The 19335-nt window shown below is 48.6% G+C and overlaps 2 protein-coding genes across 12 annotated transcripts in view; both read left to right on the top strand.

The window, feature by feature from the left end:
• The window catches only part of AK7 (adenylate kinase 7), a 39409-nt gene extending 35452 nt beyond the window's left edge, over positions 1 to 3957 (top strand). The window contains exons 17-18 of the mRNA XM_036317625.1: positions 2620 to 2778; positions 3743 to 3957. Coding sequence (XP_036173518.1) covers positions 2620 to 2778; positions 3743 to 3781 — 198 coding nt within the window. The 3' untranslated portion in view covers positions 3782 to 3957. The remainder of the gene's footprint in view (positions 1 to 2619; positions 2779 to 3742) is intronic.
• Positions 3958 to 11611: 7654 nt separating this feature from the next.
• The window catches only part of PAPOLA (poly(A) polymerase alpha), a 62002-nt gene continuing 54278 nt past the window's right edge, over positions 11612 to 19335 (top strand). For 5 of the 11 annotated variants that reach the window (XM_036317614.1, XM_036317515.1, XM_036317533.1 and 2 more), the window contains exon 1: positions 11617 to 11903. In XM_036317614.1, the coding sequence (XP_036173507.1) occupies positions 11761 to 11903 (143 nt within the window). In that variant the 5' untranslated portion in view covers positions 11617 to 11760. Of the gene's footprint in view, positions 11904 to 12491; positions 12655 to 19335 lie in introns of those variants that run through there. The other 6 variants (XM_036317580.1, XM_036317524.1, XM_036317571.1 and 3 more) reach the window with 4 other exon arrangements.

The following is a 19335-nucleotide window of genomic DNA, read 5'->3' as shown; positions in this document are numbered from 1 at the left end:
CCATTTAGGCCAGTGCACTTCCAATCCTGCTAATAGAGAAATGTCACAGAAATCCCCAAACCAGTTTTGTTTGTTAGTTTATTAGTCATGTGTAAAACGATGCCATAGTCTTCTGCTCAGTATAAATCACAACGACAACAATAACGAGCCATCGCCAGCCGTGCTAGCAACACACATGCTGCCCCTGTAACGTGCTGCTGCGCGGCGACCTTGTGGTTTCAGTCGACTTCCCTCCATTTACCCCCCCGGCGCTGGGTGTCAGCCTCATTCCACCGTCCCCATCCCCCACTCTCACCTACGCTGCCCTTACAGTAGCTCGGAGCCCGCAGCTCTCGGCTCCTCAGGGGTCAGCGTGTCTCACCTGGGTTGTGGGCTGTGCCTTCCCCCTGGTCTCCTCAGCTCCGCAGCCTGTGTGTCTCCAATCCCTGCAGGCAGCCTCCTGAGGTGCAGGTGCTCACGGCCACGCTCCGCTCCCTCTTCTCGGGCTCACCATCACCTGAGACAAAAGTCCAGACTCCTACCGTGGCCCCCAAGGTCCTTGGGGACCCGGCTGCTTCTAAGATTTCCCAGCGCATCTAAACATGCGCCACCCGCGTGACACAGTTCCTCGCCTTTTAAAAAATCTTTATTCAAAGTCATCTTTCCAAGGAGGCCTTTCCTGGACATGAGCCATATTTAAAACTTCAACCCCTGCCCTGGCCGGGTAGCTCAGGCTGGAGCATTGTCCCGATACACCAAGGTTGCAGGTTCAATGAGGAGAGAGAATCATTTGATTCACTGCCTCCTGCACGCCCCCTACTGGGGATGAGCCCGCAGCCCGGGCATGTGCCCTGACCAGGAATCAAACTGTGACCTCCTGGTTCATAGGTCGATGCTCAACCACTGAGCCACGCTGGCCGGGCCATCAGTTGATTCTTGTATGTGCCCTGGCCTCCAACCCTGCTTTCTCGATTCTGCGCACACACACCACTCTGATAAACAAAAACTGATCTCACTGTGTCAGTGTTCATGCCTCCGATCACCAGCTTACCGACTTTTCCTGCGTTAGGACGTCACATTCCCTCTTATGCCGCACGCTGTCCCCGCCCATGCTGGAGCTGTGTGTCTTTTTCTTATTATTTTGCAAGAACCACTCCTGGTCAGGTTGTGTGAGAGAAACAGGAATGGCCCAGGAGACACCGTTAGCCCACGTTGTCCGGACCCGGCTCCACTCTCTGGAGGTCCGTGGCCCTGCGCCAGTCACTCTGTGTCCTGGCCTCTCCATGTGGGAGATGAGGGTGGTGATAGCACCTGCTTCATAGGGTCGCGGTGGTGACTGAAGAGTTAATGTGTGTGCAAACATGCAAACTGTTGCCTGGCAAACAGTGTGCTCTCCCATCAGATCTAAGCTTTTTATAATATAATGCAAATAGTTCTTTCTCAGCTCATCCGTCCTTTATCTTTCAATATCATGTATGATGTTTCTTCTGGTCATAAAATATTTACGGCTGAGGTGGCTCAGTGGTTGAGCTTCAACCTATGAACCAGGAGGTCACGGTTTGATTCCCGGTCAAGGCACATGCCTGGGTTATGAGCTCGATCCCCAGTGTGGGGTACGCAGGAAGCCGCCGATCAATGATTCTCTCTCATCATTGATGTTTCTTTTCTTATTTCTTATTTATTTTTATAATTTCTTTTTGTCTAAAGTTTTACATGTCTCCTTTTTCCCCAATTGAACCCCCCAGCCATCATCATTGATGTTTCTATCTCCCTCTCCCCTCCTCTCTGAAATCAATATATTAAAAAACATATGAAACAATATTTATGTTTATATGCAGTCAAATCCATCAGTCTTCTCCCATTTTGATTCCTGGGTTTTCTATCTTTCTGGGAAAGTTCTCTTTTAAAAAAGATCAGTTAGGATTCCTTAGCTTGCAGGGGACAGAAAAGTCCATTGAAAATGTCTTGGCAATAGAGAAAGGTGCTGGATTCACATAACAGGAAAGCCCAGGGCAGGCTGGCTTCAGGCCAGGCTTGGTACAGTGGCTCAGAAGGCACCAAGGACCTCGCATCCCTCTCTCTGCTCCCTCGTCGTTGTCGGTGTCACCCTTGGGTTCTTCCTGATGTGGCCCATGGACAGGAGGGGGGCTGGATGGATGGGCTTGCGTCCCATCTAAACCACTAGGCTGAGAAGGAAGATTTTTCAAAGGAAATATGGAATTATTTTTCCCAGGGGAGGGTGGCTGTATGCTGAGCAAGGAATAGCACATGTCCACCAGACCAATGCCTTCTAGATCTGTTATCACTTCTATGGCCCTCCCTCCTTCCCTCCCTCCCTCCCTTCCTCCCTCTCTCTCTCCCCGCCTCTCTCTCCTCCCTTCTTTTCTTCATCTAGACAGCTAGAAATGATTTCTGTTTAAGAAGTGAGGTAGGGATCCAGCTTACTATTTCCTAAAAGACTAGCCCATGGTTATACCACCCTTTCTGTCTATTCTCTGCTGGTTGGAAAGGCAATCTTTATAATATCGCGGCGACCATTTCTAGCACGCTCTAGTTCTGATGCATTTTGGGGGTGAGTCGTGTGAAAGAGTTCTCCCTTTTCTGACTCTCCCCCCCCTCCCCCCCGTGTTCTACTTGTAGAATAGACGGCTAGAAGAAGTGAAAAGGGAAGAAACCGAATTACTCGAGGCTCAGTCTGCTCCCCTGAGGAACTACCTAATGACCTACGTTATGCCAACGCTCATGCAGGGTCTGAACGAGTGTTGCAAGGTCAGACCAGAGGATCCTGTGGATTTTCTGGTAAGAGACTGAGGGTGTTTGTTTCTACACTTGATCTTAGCCAAAAGGCCGAAAAGCGATTGTTGTTTCTTTAATATCAATTTGAAAATAAAATATACCTGAATCTAAATGGGAAGCCAGCTGACATAGAGAAATTGTGTGTCTGGCATTTGGGAAATAGCCTCTAATGCAGTGGTTCTCAACCTTCTGGCCCTTTAAATACAGTTCCTCATGTTGTGACCCAACCATAAAATTATTTTCGTTGCTACTTCATAACTGTAATGTTGCTACTGTTATGAATCGCCATGTAAATATCTGATATGCAGGATGGTCTTAGGCGACCCCTGTGAAAGGGTCGTTCAACTGCCAAAGGGGTCGCAACCCACAGGTTGAGAACCGCTGCTCTAATGCCTTCACAGTTTATAATAAGATTAAAAAATTTTTTTTTATTCAATGTATTGGAGTAACATTAGTTAGTAAAATTATACAGGTTTCAGGAGTCCAGTTCTATAACGCATCATCTGTGTACTGCCTTGTGTGTTCACCACCCAAAGGCAAGTCTCCTCTGTCACCATTTATCCCCGTCCCCTCGACTACCCCCACCCCTCCCCCTCCTGTAATCACCATACTGTTGTCTGTGTCTATAAGTTACTATTTTCCCTTAATCCCTTCCCCTTTTTCACCCAGCCTCCCAAGCCCCCTCCCTTCTAGCAGCTGTCAGTCTGTTCTCTACCTATGAGTCTGTTCCTATTTTGTTTATTTTGTTCGTCAGATTCCACCTATAAATGAAATAATGTATTTGTCTTTCTCTGGCTGGCTCGTTGCACTTAGCTATAAGAAGAGTTTTATTACTCATTTGAAAGTAAGAGGTTTGTACCCTTTTGTTTTTAAATTGTGCACATTAATAGTACAAATATGTGGCCCACAAGTATCTTGAAGTGCCTTCTCATTGCCGACCCGCCTCTATTCTTTCTCCCCCGTGTAGGCAGAGTACCTCTTCAAGCACAATCCCGCAACGCTGTGACGCTGGAGGACCTCGAGCCACAGCCCTGCGCAGAGCTGGAGAGGACTCTGACATTGTCATGGACATTGCAATTTGAAAACTTGTTTTAAAATATGCTTTCCCAGTTTTTGGAAAATTCTCTTCCCCCCCTCCCCCGCCCTGCAAGCAAATATTTTATTAAGTAAAATCATTAGGAAATGCGACATGGCAATGAGCGGCGACTTCATTACAATGACATGTGAAGGGTGCATTTGGTAAGGTATCTGTGCAGAGCTCACGGGACACACAGCGATCTGAGAGTTCAGTCCTAGTCTCCGCAGTCTGCACACTAATGTTTGCAGTGATCGGTAGTGTGGGGAGCGTCAGACCATCTACTCTTTGAACATGTAGGCTAATGGGATTACACAATGTGCTGTGGCCCAAGTGCCTGTGGCGCCGGACACGGAAAGAAGTGAGGACGTGGATGCTTTGTGAGTCCCAGGGAGACAGAGGGGCTGGGCTTCCGCAAGGCTGCTGTCTGAGTTCAGGGTCAGGGCCCCAGCCAGTGAGTCCGAGAGCCCTAGGAACCTCTGGGCAGAAACACTCGTGTAACAGAACGAATAATTCTAGTATCTGTGGTCACCAGAAAATGGGCAAATATTTTTAACAAACTGACTGTACAACACAGGCATGAGCAATCACCCTCTGGGCTCCTCCTGCCCTAAAGGCCCTGTACTTCCCAGAACTTCACCGAGGGAGAAGTTTGTTTAGGTTGATTTTAACGCTATATCTATTTCATCCCTTTAGATAATGTAATCTGAATATAACCGCGCTATTTTTTTATTGTGATAAATACACAGAACATAAAATGTATGATTGTAACCATGTTACAGTGTGCAGCTCAGTGACACTAAGCACGCTCAGTGTTGTTCACTCACCACCACGATCTAGTTCCGGAACCTTTTCCTCACGCCAAATGGAAACCATGTCCCCATTATTTCTTTGCCTCAGCTCCCAGCACAGGGTTAGGGAACCTTTTTTCTGCCAAAGGCCATTTGGGTATTTATAACATCATTCACGGGCCATACAAAACTATCAACTTAAAAAATTAGCCTGGCCCTGGCTGGTTTGGCTCCGTGGATAGAGCATCAGCCTGCGGACTGAAGGGTCCCAGGTTCAATTCCAGTCAAGGGCACATGCCCGGGTTGTGGGCTTGATCCTCAGTGTGGGGCATGCAGGAGGCAGCTGATCAATGATTCTCTCTCATCATTGATGTTTCTCTCTCTCTCTCTCCTTTCCTCTCTGAAATCAATAAAAATATATATTTTAAAAAAATTAGCCTGCTATGTTTGGTCAAAAATTTAATTAATTCACACCTAATGCCCTGGCAGGGCCAGACCAAAGGATCTCATGGGCCTTATATGGCCCGCAGGCCGATGTTCCCCATCCCTGTCCTAGCAGCCACTGATCTGCAGTCTGTCTCTATGGATTTCTCTATTCTGAATACTTTATATAAACAGAATCATACACACTGTGCCTTCCAGGTCTGCTTCTCTTCCAGGTCCAGCCAGGCCGAGCAGGTGTCAGTGCTTCATTCCTTCTTACGGCTGAATAGTATTCCATTGGGATGGACCTACCACACTCAGTTTAATCATTCACTTCTTGATGGACATCTGGGCTGTTTCCACCTTTAAATATTGTACATACAGCTGCTATGGACATTTCTGTACAAGTTCTTGTTTGGACACCTGTTGTTAATTCTCCTGGGCAGGAATCTAGGAGTAAAATTGCTGTCATATGGCCACTCTACATTCGACTTACTGAGGAACTGCCAAACCGTTTTCCACAGGACCGCATCATTTTACATTCCCAGCAGCAGTATCTGAGGATTCTAATTTCTCTGCATCCGTATCAACAGTGGTGTGTGTGTGTGTGTGTGTGTGTGTGTGTGTGTGTACGTGTGCAGTTAATGGTAATGGAGTGTGTATCATGTTGTGACTAAGCATCATTGCATGTGCTTGCTGGCCACTTGTACATCTTCTCTGGAGAAATGTATATTCAAGTCCTTTGCTCAATTTTTATTTGGGCTGTTGATCCTTTGTTATTGAGTAATAAGAGTTTTTTTTTTTACAAAAAAATATGTCTCTATTGATTTCAGAGAGAGGGAGAGAGCGATAGAAACATTAATGTTGAGAGAATCATCAATAGGCTGCCTCCTGCATGCTCCCTACTGGGGATGGAGCCCGAAACTCAGGTATGTGCCCTGACCGGGAGTCAAACTGTGACCTCCTGGTTCATGGGTCCATGCTCAACCGCTGAGTCACAAGGGCTGGGTAAGAGTTCTTTATATATTCCGGATATAAGATCCTTATCAGATAAATGACTTGTAAATATTTTCTACCATTTTGTGGCTTGTCTTTTCACTTTCTTGATGATCCCCTGTAATGTACAAAAGGTTACAGGCTCTATAAGCATAATCGATGGACACAGACAACAGGGGGTGAGGGTGAGGGCAAGACTGGGGGGATGAGGGGACAATGGGATTATAAATTTATTTACCTTCTATAATTGAAACTTTGTAGCCTTGAGAGGAGCTCAGAGCCGGCCAGGCAGATAGGAGGGAAGCCTCCTGCTCACTCCAGCTCCGTGGCCATGGCCAGGTGAAAGCAGGTATCTGGGGTTTATTTACCTTCTATAATTGAAACTTTGTTGCTTTGAGTGGAGCTCAGAGCCTGCCGCGGCAAGCAGGAAGTTTGGCTTCCTCCATCATTGGGGCAACCAAGCCTCCTGCTTGCTCCAGCTCCGTGGCTGCCAGCCGCCATCTTGGCTGGGTTAATTTGCAGATAGTCACTCTGATTGACTAGTGGGCATGGCTTAAGACGTAGCGAAGGTATGGTCAATTTGCATGTTTGTCTTTTATTAGTGTAGATAATCAGGGTCTCTGCTTTCATGGAGGTTATATTTTAGTGAGAACGACAGAATAAATAATTTTTAAAAATTAAACAGAAAGTTCTGGTTATGTGATAAGGACTACCAGTATAATGCAAATAAACAAAGATTAGATAAGTGGTCTGGAAGGCCTGTATGAGGAAGGTGACATTGAGCTTCTGACTCATTGGAAAATGAGTCAGCCATTGAACGAGGCAGTACCGCAGACTGGAACAGTGTGGAGGCCCAGAGGCAGAAAGGAGCTTTTCATGTGGAAGGAAAAGAAGAGAGGCCAGGCCCAGCTGGTGTGGCTCAGTGGTCGAGTGTCAACCTGTGAGCCAGGAGGTTGTGGTTTGATTCCCGGTCGGGGCATATGCCTGGGTTGTGGGCTCAATCCCCGGTTGGGGTATGCAGGAGGCAGCCTATCCATGGTTCTCTCTCATCGTAGATGTTTCTGTTCTCTCTCCCTCTCCCTTCCTCTCTGAAATTAAAATACTTTAGGGAAAAAAACAGGAGGCCAGGAGGCCAGGAGGGCTGTAGCACAGCCAGGAAAGGGGAAGAGTTTGAGATGAGGCTGGAGAGAGAATTAAGAGCCAGATTATGCAGGGTCTTGTAAGCCATTGTTAAGCTTGGTTTTATTCTAAGAGCAACAGGAAGCCATGACATTTGGGTTTAATTCTGGGGGGGGGGGGGGGGGGATAAATCTGGAGCAGCTACTATATGGAGAATGGTCTGGAGAAAAGCATGAGGGGAAGTGGGAGGGGTACCGAGCGTACGGCAATGGTCTAAGAGAAGACAGTGGCTGAGACTGGGGTGGTGGCAGAGGAGGTGGAGAGAAGGGAATGGATTTCAGACAGATGTTGGAGGTGGCATCAATGGGACTCAATGATAGATTGGCTGTGGGTAGTGAGGGGAAGGAAGGAGTCACAGAGACTGATCGGTGCTTTGGCCTGGTTACTGTGCTGTTGACTGAGAGGCAGAAACTAGAGGAGGCACAGGTTCGGGGCAGGCTCTCATCCACATGCTATTGTGGTTCTCTTCTCTTCCATGCAAATGTTGGGAGGCACATTCTTCAAGACAAACACACATCTGAAAGGAGAATAAGAATTTAAAGAAAAGACTGCTTAAGAGTAGCAGCACTCACTCAGTGAAAATGCTAATGTTATTTTTACTTAGGTGACTCACAAATCTGGTTTTTAACTAAACTTTTTTATAAAGTGTGCACCAGTAAATAGCCAAATGAGTCACTGTGCTTCATTACTGGGGAGAGAATCTCCATCTCACCCAGTATCTCTTAAGTGACACTGAGGCACAAGCCAGGTCGCTCCCAGTATGTGAAGAGGTTCTGCCCCCAAGAACATTTTGGTGCTTTTTTTGGATTCAAATGCACTGTGAACCTGAGAACCAGTTTAAGAATTCTTCCCTCTGTGTATGACATTGCCATCGGAATGAAACTTAAGATGATGGTTGAAAACATCTTTCCCCTTCTGAGCAGCTGGTAGAAACGGCGCTGGGGTGGGTGAGGGCGGGGGTGAAGGGCAGGCAGTGGAGTGGAGACAGGAAGCAGCTGGAGGGAATGGGTAGGGGCTCTGAGAACAGGCACCGCAAGGCTTCACCGGCTTAACCACAGACTGATAATGGGCATTATCTTACTCTCCACTTTCCTTGGCTCAAGTTTTATCCTTAAACTTGGGTCCTAAAAGTTGGGGATGTGTGAACACCTAGCTCATTGTGTGAAATTTTAGTTGCACTAGAGGCCTGGTGCATGAAATTCATGCACAGGTAGGTCCCTAGGCCTGGTGGGTGATCAGGGCCAATCGGGGCCTTCCAGCTGCTGGCTGGGGCCTTCCTTCATTCCAAGCCACACCCTGGTCATCAGCACATATCATAGCAAGTGATCAAACTCCTGAGGGGACACTTTGCATATTAGCCTCTTAAATATATATAGATAGATTGCAGTGACTGGGTAGCTCCATTCATTCTGTCACCCTCCCTAGAACCTTTCTTTTATTTTTATTTATTTTTATATATTTTATTGACTTTTCTACAGAGAGGAAGGGAGAGAGATAGAGAGTTAGAAACATCGATCAGCTGCCTCCTGCGCATCCCCCGCTGGGGATGTGCCCGCAACCCAGGTACATGCTCTTGACCGGAATCGAACCTGGGACCCTTTAGTCTGCAGGCCGACTCTCCATCCACTGAGTCAAACTGGTTTTGGCTCTTTTTTTAATTTTTTATTTAAAATATATTTTATTGATTTTTTACAGAGATGAAGGGAGAGGGAAAGAGAGTTAGAAACATTGATGAGAGAGACGCATCTATCAGCTGCCTCCTGCACACCCCCTACTGGGGATGTGCCTGCAACCAAGGTACATACCCTTGACCGGAATCGAACCCGGGACCCTTCAGTCCGCAGGCTGACGCTCCATCCACTGAGCCAAACCAGTCAGGGCTAGAACCTTTCTAATAATGTTTGTCTTCTCCCACTCCATCACCTCCCACAACCAGGATTAAGGACCCTGCCTAAATCTCTCAACCTGGTTCCTTTACTCCTTTATTTCAAGTGTCATCATCTTTTGCCTGAACCCCGGCAAGGTTCTTCAACTTGAAAATCTCTCCTAGTTCAAATTCATTCCCTACTTTTTTTTTTTTTTTTCTTTAATGTATTTTATTGATTTTTTACAGAGAGGAAGGGAGAAGGGTAGAGAATTAGAAACATCAATGAGAGAGAAACATCGATCAGCTGCCTCCTGGCACACCCACCACTGGGGATATGCCCGCAACCAAGGTACATGCCCTTGACCGGAATCAAACCTGGGACCCTTCAGTCCGCAGGACGACGCTCTATCCACTGAACCAAACCAGTCAGGGCCATTGCCTACTCTTTTGATTTTTCAAAACATATAAATGTAATCTTGTTCAGTTTTAAATTTTCAATGGCTTCTCCAGCTAGAGAGAAAATTCAAATCTCTCAGAATGGCCTCAGGCCTCTCAGCTCAAAGGTCAGCACTTGCAAGAGGCCTTGTCTGGCCACTCTTTCTAAAGTTGACCTCCCTGTAATCCTAACACCTAATTTCTCTCTTTCATGGTTCTTAATCACAACCTGTAATCCCCACCCCTGATTACGGGATTATTATTTGCCCCAAACCCTCAGAATTTAAGGTCTACGTGGGTCAGAGATATTCACTGTATTTTTTCATAGTGGAAAATAACCCCAACTTAGTACCTTTTTGCTTTTTAATTTTTCCCTCTACCTGATATGCTCATCTAGTAATCAAATATTGTTTTCTATCAAGATTTCTTTTCCTTCCCCTTTCTGTTGTCATCTTTTTAAAAAAAGTACTTTTATTTTTAAATTATTTTAAAATATATTTTTATTGATTTCAGAGAGGAAGGGAGAGGGATAGATAGAAACATCAATGATGAGAGAGAACGATTGATTGGCTGCCTCCTGCAAGCCCCTTATTGGGGGATCGAGCTTGCAACCCAGGCATGTGCCCTGACTGGGAATCGAACTGTGACCTCCATAGGATATTTTTCCATTGATTTTTAGGGAGAGTGGAAGAGAGGGAAAGACAGAGAGAAATATCGATGTGAAGGAAACACATCAATTGGTTGCCTCCTGCACTTGTCCTGACCAGGGCTCGGGCCGGGGAGGAGCCTGCAACCAGAATCGAACCCGGGACCCTTTGGTTCGCTGGCCAACGCTCTATCCACTGAGCCAAACCATCCAGGGCAAGTCTTAACTCTCCTATCAGGACATTTCTAAAGTCACCTCCTATGTAAAATCCACCTTAACTCCATCAGCAAAGATAGTTCCCTTTAATCGTCTTGAGCAAGCAAGTTACAAATTTTCTTCAGTTGTGCTGCCTGGCTGCAGCAGCCTAGGGAAGGCTGACACCAACGGGGTGCGGGGCAGCTCCAGGCTGATGTCCATCTCTCCTTTCCGCTGAGATGCCCGGCAGAGGACAGCCCTGAGCTCACGAAGGTCCCATTCTTGAACTCAAAAAGCCCATCATTGGTGCCATCTTTATGAGCAAGCTTTAAGGCCACCGCCTTCATATTTTATTGGTTTCTCTGGATCTCAGACTTTCAAACTTTTTAAGGGCAGGTCTGCTCTTGGGTCCTCAAGCCAGGCCGCCTTGGTGACAAGAGGGTAAGGAGCAAGCAGACGTGGGAACCCGATCCAGGCCTGCCTCCAGGCAGCGCTGTTCGGCGGAAATGACGGCCGCACACACAATGTAACATTCCCTGGTAGCCACACTTAAAAAAAAAAATGTGCAAAGGAACCGGTGAAATGAACGTTCCCGATGCTGTCTCTAATGCCGCACATCCGAAACGAGATGAAATGCCATCAGTGAGGCAGCTCACACTCCTTTGTTCGTACCAAGATCGCGGAAATCCGTGAGCTTGGCGGTTACGTCCCTTCCTCCAGCCGAGCGCGCCAGAGCCCCAAGCGGTCACAGTGGATGGCGGTTTGGACTCTGCATTTTCCCACGGAGCGGGCAGTCCCCACACGCTAGCCCCACTGGAGCTTCTGGGGCAGCGGTTCTCAACCTGTGGGTCGCGACCTCTTTGACAGTCGAATGACCCTTTCACTGGGGTCGCCTAAGACCATCCTGCAGATCAGGTATTTACATGACGATTCATAACAGTAGCGACATTACAGTTATGAAGTAACAACGAAAATGATTTTATGGTTGGGTCACCACATGAGGAACTGTATTTAAAGGGCCAGAAGGTTGAGAACCACTGTTCTGGGGGGCAAGGAATTTAAAATTTCAACTTCACTGCCTCTGGCTCCTGCCTGCCCCGCCCTTGCACTCACCTGCGTGAAGATGGGAGGCAGATCCGAGTGAAGCTGCGTTCCTCACCCTCTTGCTGGGGGCGGGAGAGAAGGCTCCAGGCCCCACCCTAGGGAGAGGCTAGGGCCGGGTCGCACAGCCTCCCTCGGGGAAACTGAGCGGATTTGGCAGGAGAGATCCACCCGCCACAGCTCCAAGACCCGCTTAAAAGGCCGACGGTCGCCGCCACCCGATGTTGTCCCGAGCGACAGCCTGCCCCGTGGGTTCCGTCGCTGGTTGCGGGGTGCAATGAGCTCCCGTTACCGACGGGGCGGTCCCTGCCCTGCCCTGCGAACTTCTTCATTCAACAAACACTTCTCAGGAGCCCGCCCAGGGGCATCCGTGGGCGGAAGAGCCGACCAGCGCCAGCTCCCGGGACTTCCGGCTAGAAGGTGGGTCCCCCAGACACCTCTGCACCCCACTCCGCACGACCACTTTCCACAGGGATGAGGCCGAGTCTCACTCTGCATAGCAGTAGGAAGCCGTTGGGTAACGCGTTGCAACCCCAAGGCACCCACCCACGAGACCGCGTCCTGCGCCCCGCGCTCGCTCGGGGCACCCGTGGGCGCCTCGCTCCCCTCCAAGCGCCCCCATCGGCGCCGCGACCTCAGGCGACGAGAACCGCGGGACCTCACAATGCGCCGGAAGCGGCCCCTCGCGGTCCCGGGGTCTCTCCGAGCCCTTCCTCGCGCCGTCCGGGCCGCGTCGCCCGCGTCGGCCACGGGAGCATCCCCGCTGGACGGACCTCGCGCTCCCTCAGACGCACCGCACTCCTCGCGGAGGCGTGTGGGAATATGCTAATTGCGGCGGAAATTGCCCGGCCGTCCGCCGCCTCACGAACTACCTTTCCCGTGAGGCTTCGCGGCACCGGGTGGCCACTGCGCAGGCGCGCGCCCGGCGTGCGTGGCGGCGTCAGCGGTTCTAGAACGTTGCTGTGGTAGCGCTCGGGCGCCATGTTAGGACGAGGGGGAAGGAGGAGAAGCGCTTAAAGCGGCGGGAGCGGGTGCGGGAGTGGGGTTGGACCCTGGGCTGCGGCAGGCCCCCCCCTCCCTCCCGCCTCAGTGGATCATGCCCAGGGCGGCAGCGGCGGCGGTTGCGGGGGGGAAGTGACTGGGCGGTGCCGGCGCAGGAGACGATGCCGTTGTAAGTCATTTGTGTTCTGTTTCCTTTCGCATGCTGGCGGGGCCTTGGGGGCGTCGGGGCCGGAGGGGAGAGTGGCGCGCGGGCCGGGCCCTCGCCCCGCGGGGGGAGGTCGGCGGGACTGGGGTGCTTCCTGTTTCCTCACCCGCCCGCTGCCGCACTTCCCCTGGTGCTCGGGCCCCACTTCCCCCACCCCTTCCTGGCCTCGGTCGCCGGCGGGCCGGGGCCTTCCCCTTCCGGGAGAGCCGGGAACCCAGCTCCGCTACTCCCGCTTCCCCGCCGCGGCCCCCGGACCCAAACACAACCCGAGCGGGGTCCGGCGGGGAAGGGGGGGCCCTGCTCCCCGCGGGTCTGCGCGCGCCTCCCGGAGCATTTTGCTGCTCCTGCGCCCGGCCTCTCTCCGCGCGTCCCGGATGCCCAAGCCGGGCCCCAGCATGAACCCCCTTCCACGTCGGAGGCTGCTGCAGCGCTGGTTCAAAGCCCGGCTTGGAGCGTGGAGCCCCGCGGTTCGAACCCCTCCTCCCCCGCCGGCCGGGGTGCCCTCCGACACGCGCCAGCTTCCGCGTCGCTCGCTCGCCCCGGTTTGTTTTGATGGGATTTGCACGCGAATTGCAACATACGTCCTGCCGCCACCTCTTCCCGATACTTTGTGTTTTTCCGATTGTCGACCTGCAGCCGTCCCCTTGGTGCCTTGGAATCTCCCTAGGCCTGCATTTCACACTTAGAAAGTTTCCCCTTTCTCACTGAAAGGAGGCGATGTCATTTTAGAGATCGTCGTTGGGATAGACAGGTTACATGCAGCTTGTTTTCTGCGTTTATACACCGCGTTGAGGCCTAACTAGTGAGACTGCATTTCAGAGTGGAGTGCCCCTGTCAGACGGGGGAGGGAAGGAGGTGGTTTCTTTGTAGCTCCAAAACGAGGTATGTCCTTGACACTGGAATTTTTACTTAAATGCAAAATAATGGTTTCTAGACACCTATTGTAGCACATCAGGTTTTTGTTTTTTAAGTAAAGACAGTTTCTTTTTTTGCACCTATCGACGATAGCTTTACAGTTTCATTTAGATACGGTGGGGGCAAAAGTTGGCTTAGGGTTGTATGAGAAACAGTTTATTTTTGTATTATTATTTATTAACTATTGTGTTCCATACAAACAACTGTGAATCTGCTGTCCCCTCACCCTGTATGTGAGTGTAGATATATCCGTGTATGTGTGTGTGTGTCTCTTACAGGTGAGGCTCTAACTTTGAGGCTTTAAAGACATCTGCTTTTTACACAATCGTTTCAAAAGGAATTTCATACTCCTTTTTTTCACACGCGCCTGTCATTTTGTCAAGAGGCTTAGCAACATATTTCTGTAATGAGAATATTTGTTAGTTTAATTAAATATACAGACCTAAGATCTTAGAATCTGCAGGATTCCTAATTGATTCATCCTTTCATAGAACGGGGAAAAGAGGCACTAGGAAGGAGAACCCTGTCCGAGCAAGATTTTTGTGGCCTTTTCCCGTTCAGCAGCTATTACAATAAACCTAAATGTGTGCAGTGATGCCATGTGACTTCTTTGTGTTAGCTCACATTTTGTTGCTGCTTTTGAAAAGGGACTTCTCTTTCTGGTAATCTTGGCTGTATTTAAAAATGGATCAGTGATGGGAAATGTATGCATTAAAAGACTTCAATGAGGAAATAGCTCAAGTAATTGTCTTTCTAGAAAGCGAAAGTCGATTTATACCTACTTTTCCCAAACTTTCTTTGAGGAGGGATGTGTACATTTCCTTTGAAAATCTAGGTGCTTCAAATTCTTAGACAGTAGTTCAAATGTATAAAATGGAAGACAGAGTCAAGACAGCAAATTTATACCGGGTTATTGTCTTTCCAGTGTGCTTCTTGAAATGTCAACGATATGGCAAATTTTTCATTAGCTAGCCCTCTCATTTTTAACCCAAAGTGTACAACAAAAGACCAAATCTGCCTAGTTAGATAGACCCTTTCCCTCATTAATTTGCTTTGTTTTTCATGTTTTGGTGTCAGCTGTCTTTAATTTTTGTTCCTTTGCAGTTTTGAATTGTGATTTCTAGGCTATATTAGGTTTGACTTTGACTTTAATTTTGGGTATGCCTGTCCTGTCAAATTTGGGTGGGTGGGTAGGGTTGAGGCACAGACCGTAGGTGAGCTGTCAGACTGGACCAAATCAAAATAAATTATTGAAGTTGTGAACAAGCCCATATTTTGTCTAAAAATCATACGTAATTGCATATATAATTTTGAAAGGTTCATATGATTTAAGAGCCATGGTGATGAAAGCTTCCAACAGTTTTGATGGTAATGAGGTTCATTAATGGAGTTTCTCACATTTTGGGCTGTATAATCTCTCATGGGGCTGTCCTGTGTATTGTAGAGTGTATGACAGCATTCCTGCCCCTCTACCTGCTAGGTTTCAGCAGCCCCACCTTCCCATCTTCCTAGTAGTGATAACCAAAAAAAGACTAGATGTTGCCATATGTACTCTGGGGCAAAATCTTTTTGTTGAGAACCACTGCATTAATATAGAGTATAATGTCCTGATGGAAACTATATTCCGATTGCTGATATTTAGCAAGAGACTTGGGGGCTATAATAACTTTTCTCACAAATATTTGTGGGGCTGTCACCAAAAGGGATTGGAGTAGTTTGATGTGGTCATCAGTTGGAACTGGGACATGTTGGTGGATACTAATATTGTTTATAGCAGTGGTTCACGGAGTGACCTGTGGAAGCCTTGGGGTGTGGGAGTTCCTGAGATCCTTTCAAGGAGTACATAAAATCCAAACTATTTTCATAACAGTACTGAGGTATGATTTTATACTCTACTGACTCTTGCACCAATGGTGCAAAAGAAATGATGGCTAATACTATTCAGGGCTTAGGAAGAATCAAGGCAGAGTTAGCATTGTGGTCGTAGTCATTGTATTTCTTCACCGTATACAAGTTTATTAAAAGTCCTTGATGAATCAGTAATGTTAGTTTTATTAAATGTTGATCTTTGAATATCTTATAAACATTCTGTGATAAAATGGGAATTACACATAAAGCTGTTTCTAAAAAGTAGAATGGCTGTTTTGAGAAGGACACATGTATGATTGTGTGATTTGTGAAGCACTAAACTAGTGCTTTTCTTATGAAGCTCTATTTTTACCTAAAAAAAAACAAGTGATGTACCGTGGATAGTCATACTTGACTAACATTTACTTGAAAATGAAGTGAGCCTGCCTCTTTAAGGAATATAACGTAGTATTTGTGGTCAGTGATAAAATTTGAGCTTTCAAGCCAAAATTAGAATTTTGGAAAGCGTGGTTATGCCATTGTAATGCTTGATAGCCTCTCAACAATTAAACATGTTTCTAATTTGATTAGTGGTGATATTAATTTGTATAGTTTTTTGGATAGTGTGTAATAATGTGTCAGCATCTGGAAGATATGTATAATTCAGTGAGCCCACATATTCCAAATCACCAATCATCCTATCTAATAAAAGACAAAAAGGGTAATTAACCGTACCTCTGCTACGCTTCCCATTGGCTAATCTGGGCGATATGCAAATTAACTGCCAACCAAGATGGCGGCTAGCAGCCAGGCAGCTGAAGCGAACAGGAGGCTTGCTTGCTTCAGTGATGGAGGAAGCCAAGGTTCCCTGCCTGCCACTGCCAGCCTCTGAGCTGCACTCTAAGAAACAATGTTGCAGTTATAGAAGCTAAACAAACCCCAGAAAACTGCTTTCAGCCAGCTGGGCCTCAGAGCTGGAGCTGCAACAGTGTTTCAATTATAGAAGCCAAACAAACCCAGATACCTGCTTTCAGCAGCCGAGGTCTCAGAGCTGGAGCCGGCTCTCAGTTCCAGTGACAGCCATAGAAGGTAAATAAATCCCAGAATAAAAAAAAAAAAAGAAAAGGAGAGGTTGGGAGCTTCAGTCACCCGCCAGCCTAAAAATGGCCCTCAGCCCCTCACCCAGACTGGCCAGGCACCCCAGTGGGGACCCCCACCCTGAAGGGGGTGCGACCGGCTGCAAACAGCCATCATCCCCTCATCCAGGCTGGCCAGGCACCCAAGAGGGACCCCCACCCTGATCTGGGACACCCTTCAGGGCCAACCAGCCGGCCCCCACCCGTGCACCGGGCCTCTACCCTATATAGTAAAAGGGTAATATGGAAACTGACCCTAACAGCAGAATGACTGCGAATGACTGGTCACTATGATACACACTGACCACCAGGGGGCAGACGCTCAATGCAGGAGCTGCCCTCTGGTGGTCAGGGCACTCTCACATGGGAGGAGCTCTGCTCAGCCACAAGCCAGCGCTAAGGATGCCCGACTGCAGTTTAGGCCTGCTCCCCGCTGGCAAGTGGACATCCCCCGAGGGCTGCTGGGCTGCCAGAGGGATGTCTGATTGCCATCTTAGGCCCAATCCCCCGGGGAGCGGGCCTAAGCCAGTAGGTGGTCATCCCCTGAGGGGTCCCAGACTGTGAGAGGGCACAGGCTGGGCTGAGGGGATCCTCCCCCCCCCACCCCCCAGAGTGCACAAATTTTTGTGCACCAGGCCGATATAATAAAAGCATAATATGCAAATCGACCAGTCGCTATAACTCTCACTGACCACCAGGGGGCAGATGCTCAATGCAGGAGCTGCCCCCTCGTGGTCAGTGTGCTCCCACAGGGGGACTGCCGCTCAGCCAGAAGTCGGGTTCATGGCTGGCAAGCACAGCAGTGGTGGCGGGAGCTTCTCTCGCCTCCATTGCAGGTGGGAGGTAAGGAGCGAGGGGTCCCGGACTGCGAGAGGGATGTCTGCTGTGGGGTCCCGGACTGGGAGAGGGCACAGGCCAGGCTGAGGGACCCCCTACCCCATTGCACAGTTCTTGTGCACTGGCCTCTAGTGGTATAATAAAATCACTTGTGAGTAAAAGGTACATTCAAAGTGCAAGGTAGACCAATGGATTTTAATGCAACAAAGTACAAAGGGTTTATTGATCTGGTTTCAGCTTTCATACTATAATATGAATGAAATAATCACTTGTGGAGTTTTGGTGTAGTATCCAAGAAGACTATCCACAATTATTTGAAAGGTTACTAAAATACTCTTCTCCAGTTATAATGGATGATGACAGGTTTTCTTCATACGTAGCTATAAAAACAGCTTATTGAAAGGGATTGAATGCAGAAACAAATAAGGGAATCCAGCTGTCTCTGGTTAAGCCAGAATTAAAGAGATTTGCAAAATGTAAAACAGTGTCATGCTTCTAACAATTTTTGTTTTGGGAAGCAGTTATTTTTTTTTTTTAAGTTATTTATGTTAACACTAGAGGCCCGGTGCATGAAAATTCATGCACGGGAAGGGGGGGCCCTCAGCCTGGCCTGCCCCCTCTCACAGTCCAGGAGCCCTCAGGGGTGGGAGGTGACCTGGTGGTCAGGGGAAGGCGATACCCCCATCACACCTCTGCTGCTGCCACTGCTGGCAGTGCAAGCCTCAGCCGGCCCTGGTTACCTGCGCCTCGGGCCGGCCTTGGGCGGCTGGGCAGTCGACAGCCAAGGCTCGTCTGCTCCTCGGGCCGGCCCTGGGAGGCTGTGGGGCTGAGAGGACTGGGGGACCCAGGACACAGGCGCCCCCGGTGGGGCTGAGGGGGCTGAGCATTGCCATCCTTGAAGGCATGACAGTCAATTAGCATATTCCCTCCTTGTTGGCTGTGGGTGCCGCCATGTTTGCAATGGTGTGAGGGTCAATTAGCATATTCCCTCTTTATTAGATAGGATGTGATGGATTTCTTGTTACTTAAATGAGTAAACATTAAAGAAATTTCCCAGTTTATCATTTCCAATGCAGTAAATACAGGGAGACAAAATCCATATAAACAAAAGTGCCGGGGTCCAACCCCAGCGGGTCCAGGGGTCCCCAAAGGTGTAGACGGAGTCGGCGAAGAAGGAAGGACACGGAGACAGCGTTCAGTTGATCAGCAGCCTCGCCAGGATCTCTAGCCAGGATCTCCAGCCAAGTTCTGGTCTGGATCTCCAGCGAAGTTCTGGTTAGGATCTCCAGCCAGGTTCTGTAGCCATTTTCCCTCGCTAGGTTCTCCAGCCAGGTTCTGTCCAGGTTCTCCAGCCAGGTTCAGTCACCAGGTTCTAGTCAGGTTCTCTTGCCAATTTCTGTAGTCAGGTTCAGTCCAGGATCTTTTGCCATGTTCTCTCCAGCGAAGTTCTTCTGTCTCTAGAGAACGTTCTGTGTAGGTTCTGTGCCTAGGTTCCGTCTCTCCTAGTTCTGTATTCTAAGTTCTGTGTTCTAAGTTCTGTGTTCTAAGTTCTGAGACTTGCTGTCTTGTTACAACTGTATTTATACCAGTTGATTCAATCCTATCAATCTCTATTACAAAGGTTAGGGCGTTTCTTATCTCCATTCCAGGGAATAAAGATTATGTAGCTTAAGCACGATTGTTCATAGTTAAAGTGATTAATTACCCACCTGGCACTTAGTTAAGAGGTTTTATTCCCTCCCTAACTTCAGGGGAAAATCCCTACCTGGGGAAACAACCTTTCTCAGAGAGGAGACCTTGGTTAAAACACATAGTGCCAAGAAGGTGAGCAAACATATTAAGAACAGTATGCCATATATGCCAGGTCCCTTGAAACAGCAAGCATGGACCGGCTCCCGGCACAAAAGCT

This window comes from Myotis myotis, unplaced genomic scaffold, assembly GCF_014108235.1.
Source record: "Myotis myotis isolate mMyoMyo1 unplaced genomic scaffold, mMyoMyo1.p scaffold_m19_p_1, whole genome shotgun sequence".
Lineage (NCBI taxonomy): Eukaryota > Metazoa > Chordata > Mammalia > Chiroptera > Vespertilionidae > Myotis > Myotis myotis.
Note: the sequence above shows the minus strand (reverse complement) of the source record. Positions and strands in the feature narration are given on the sequence as shown.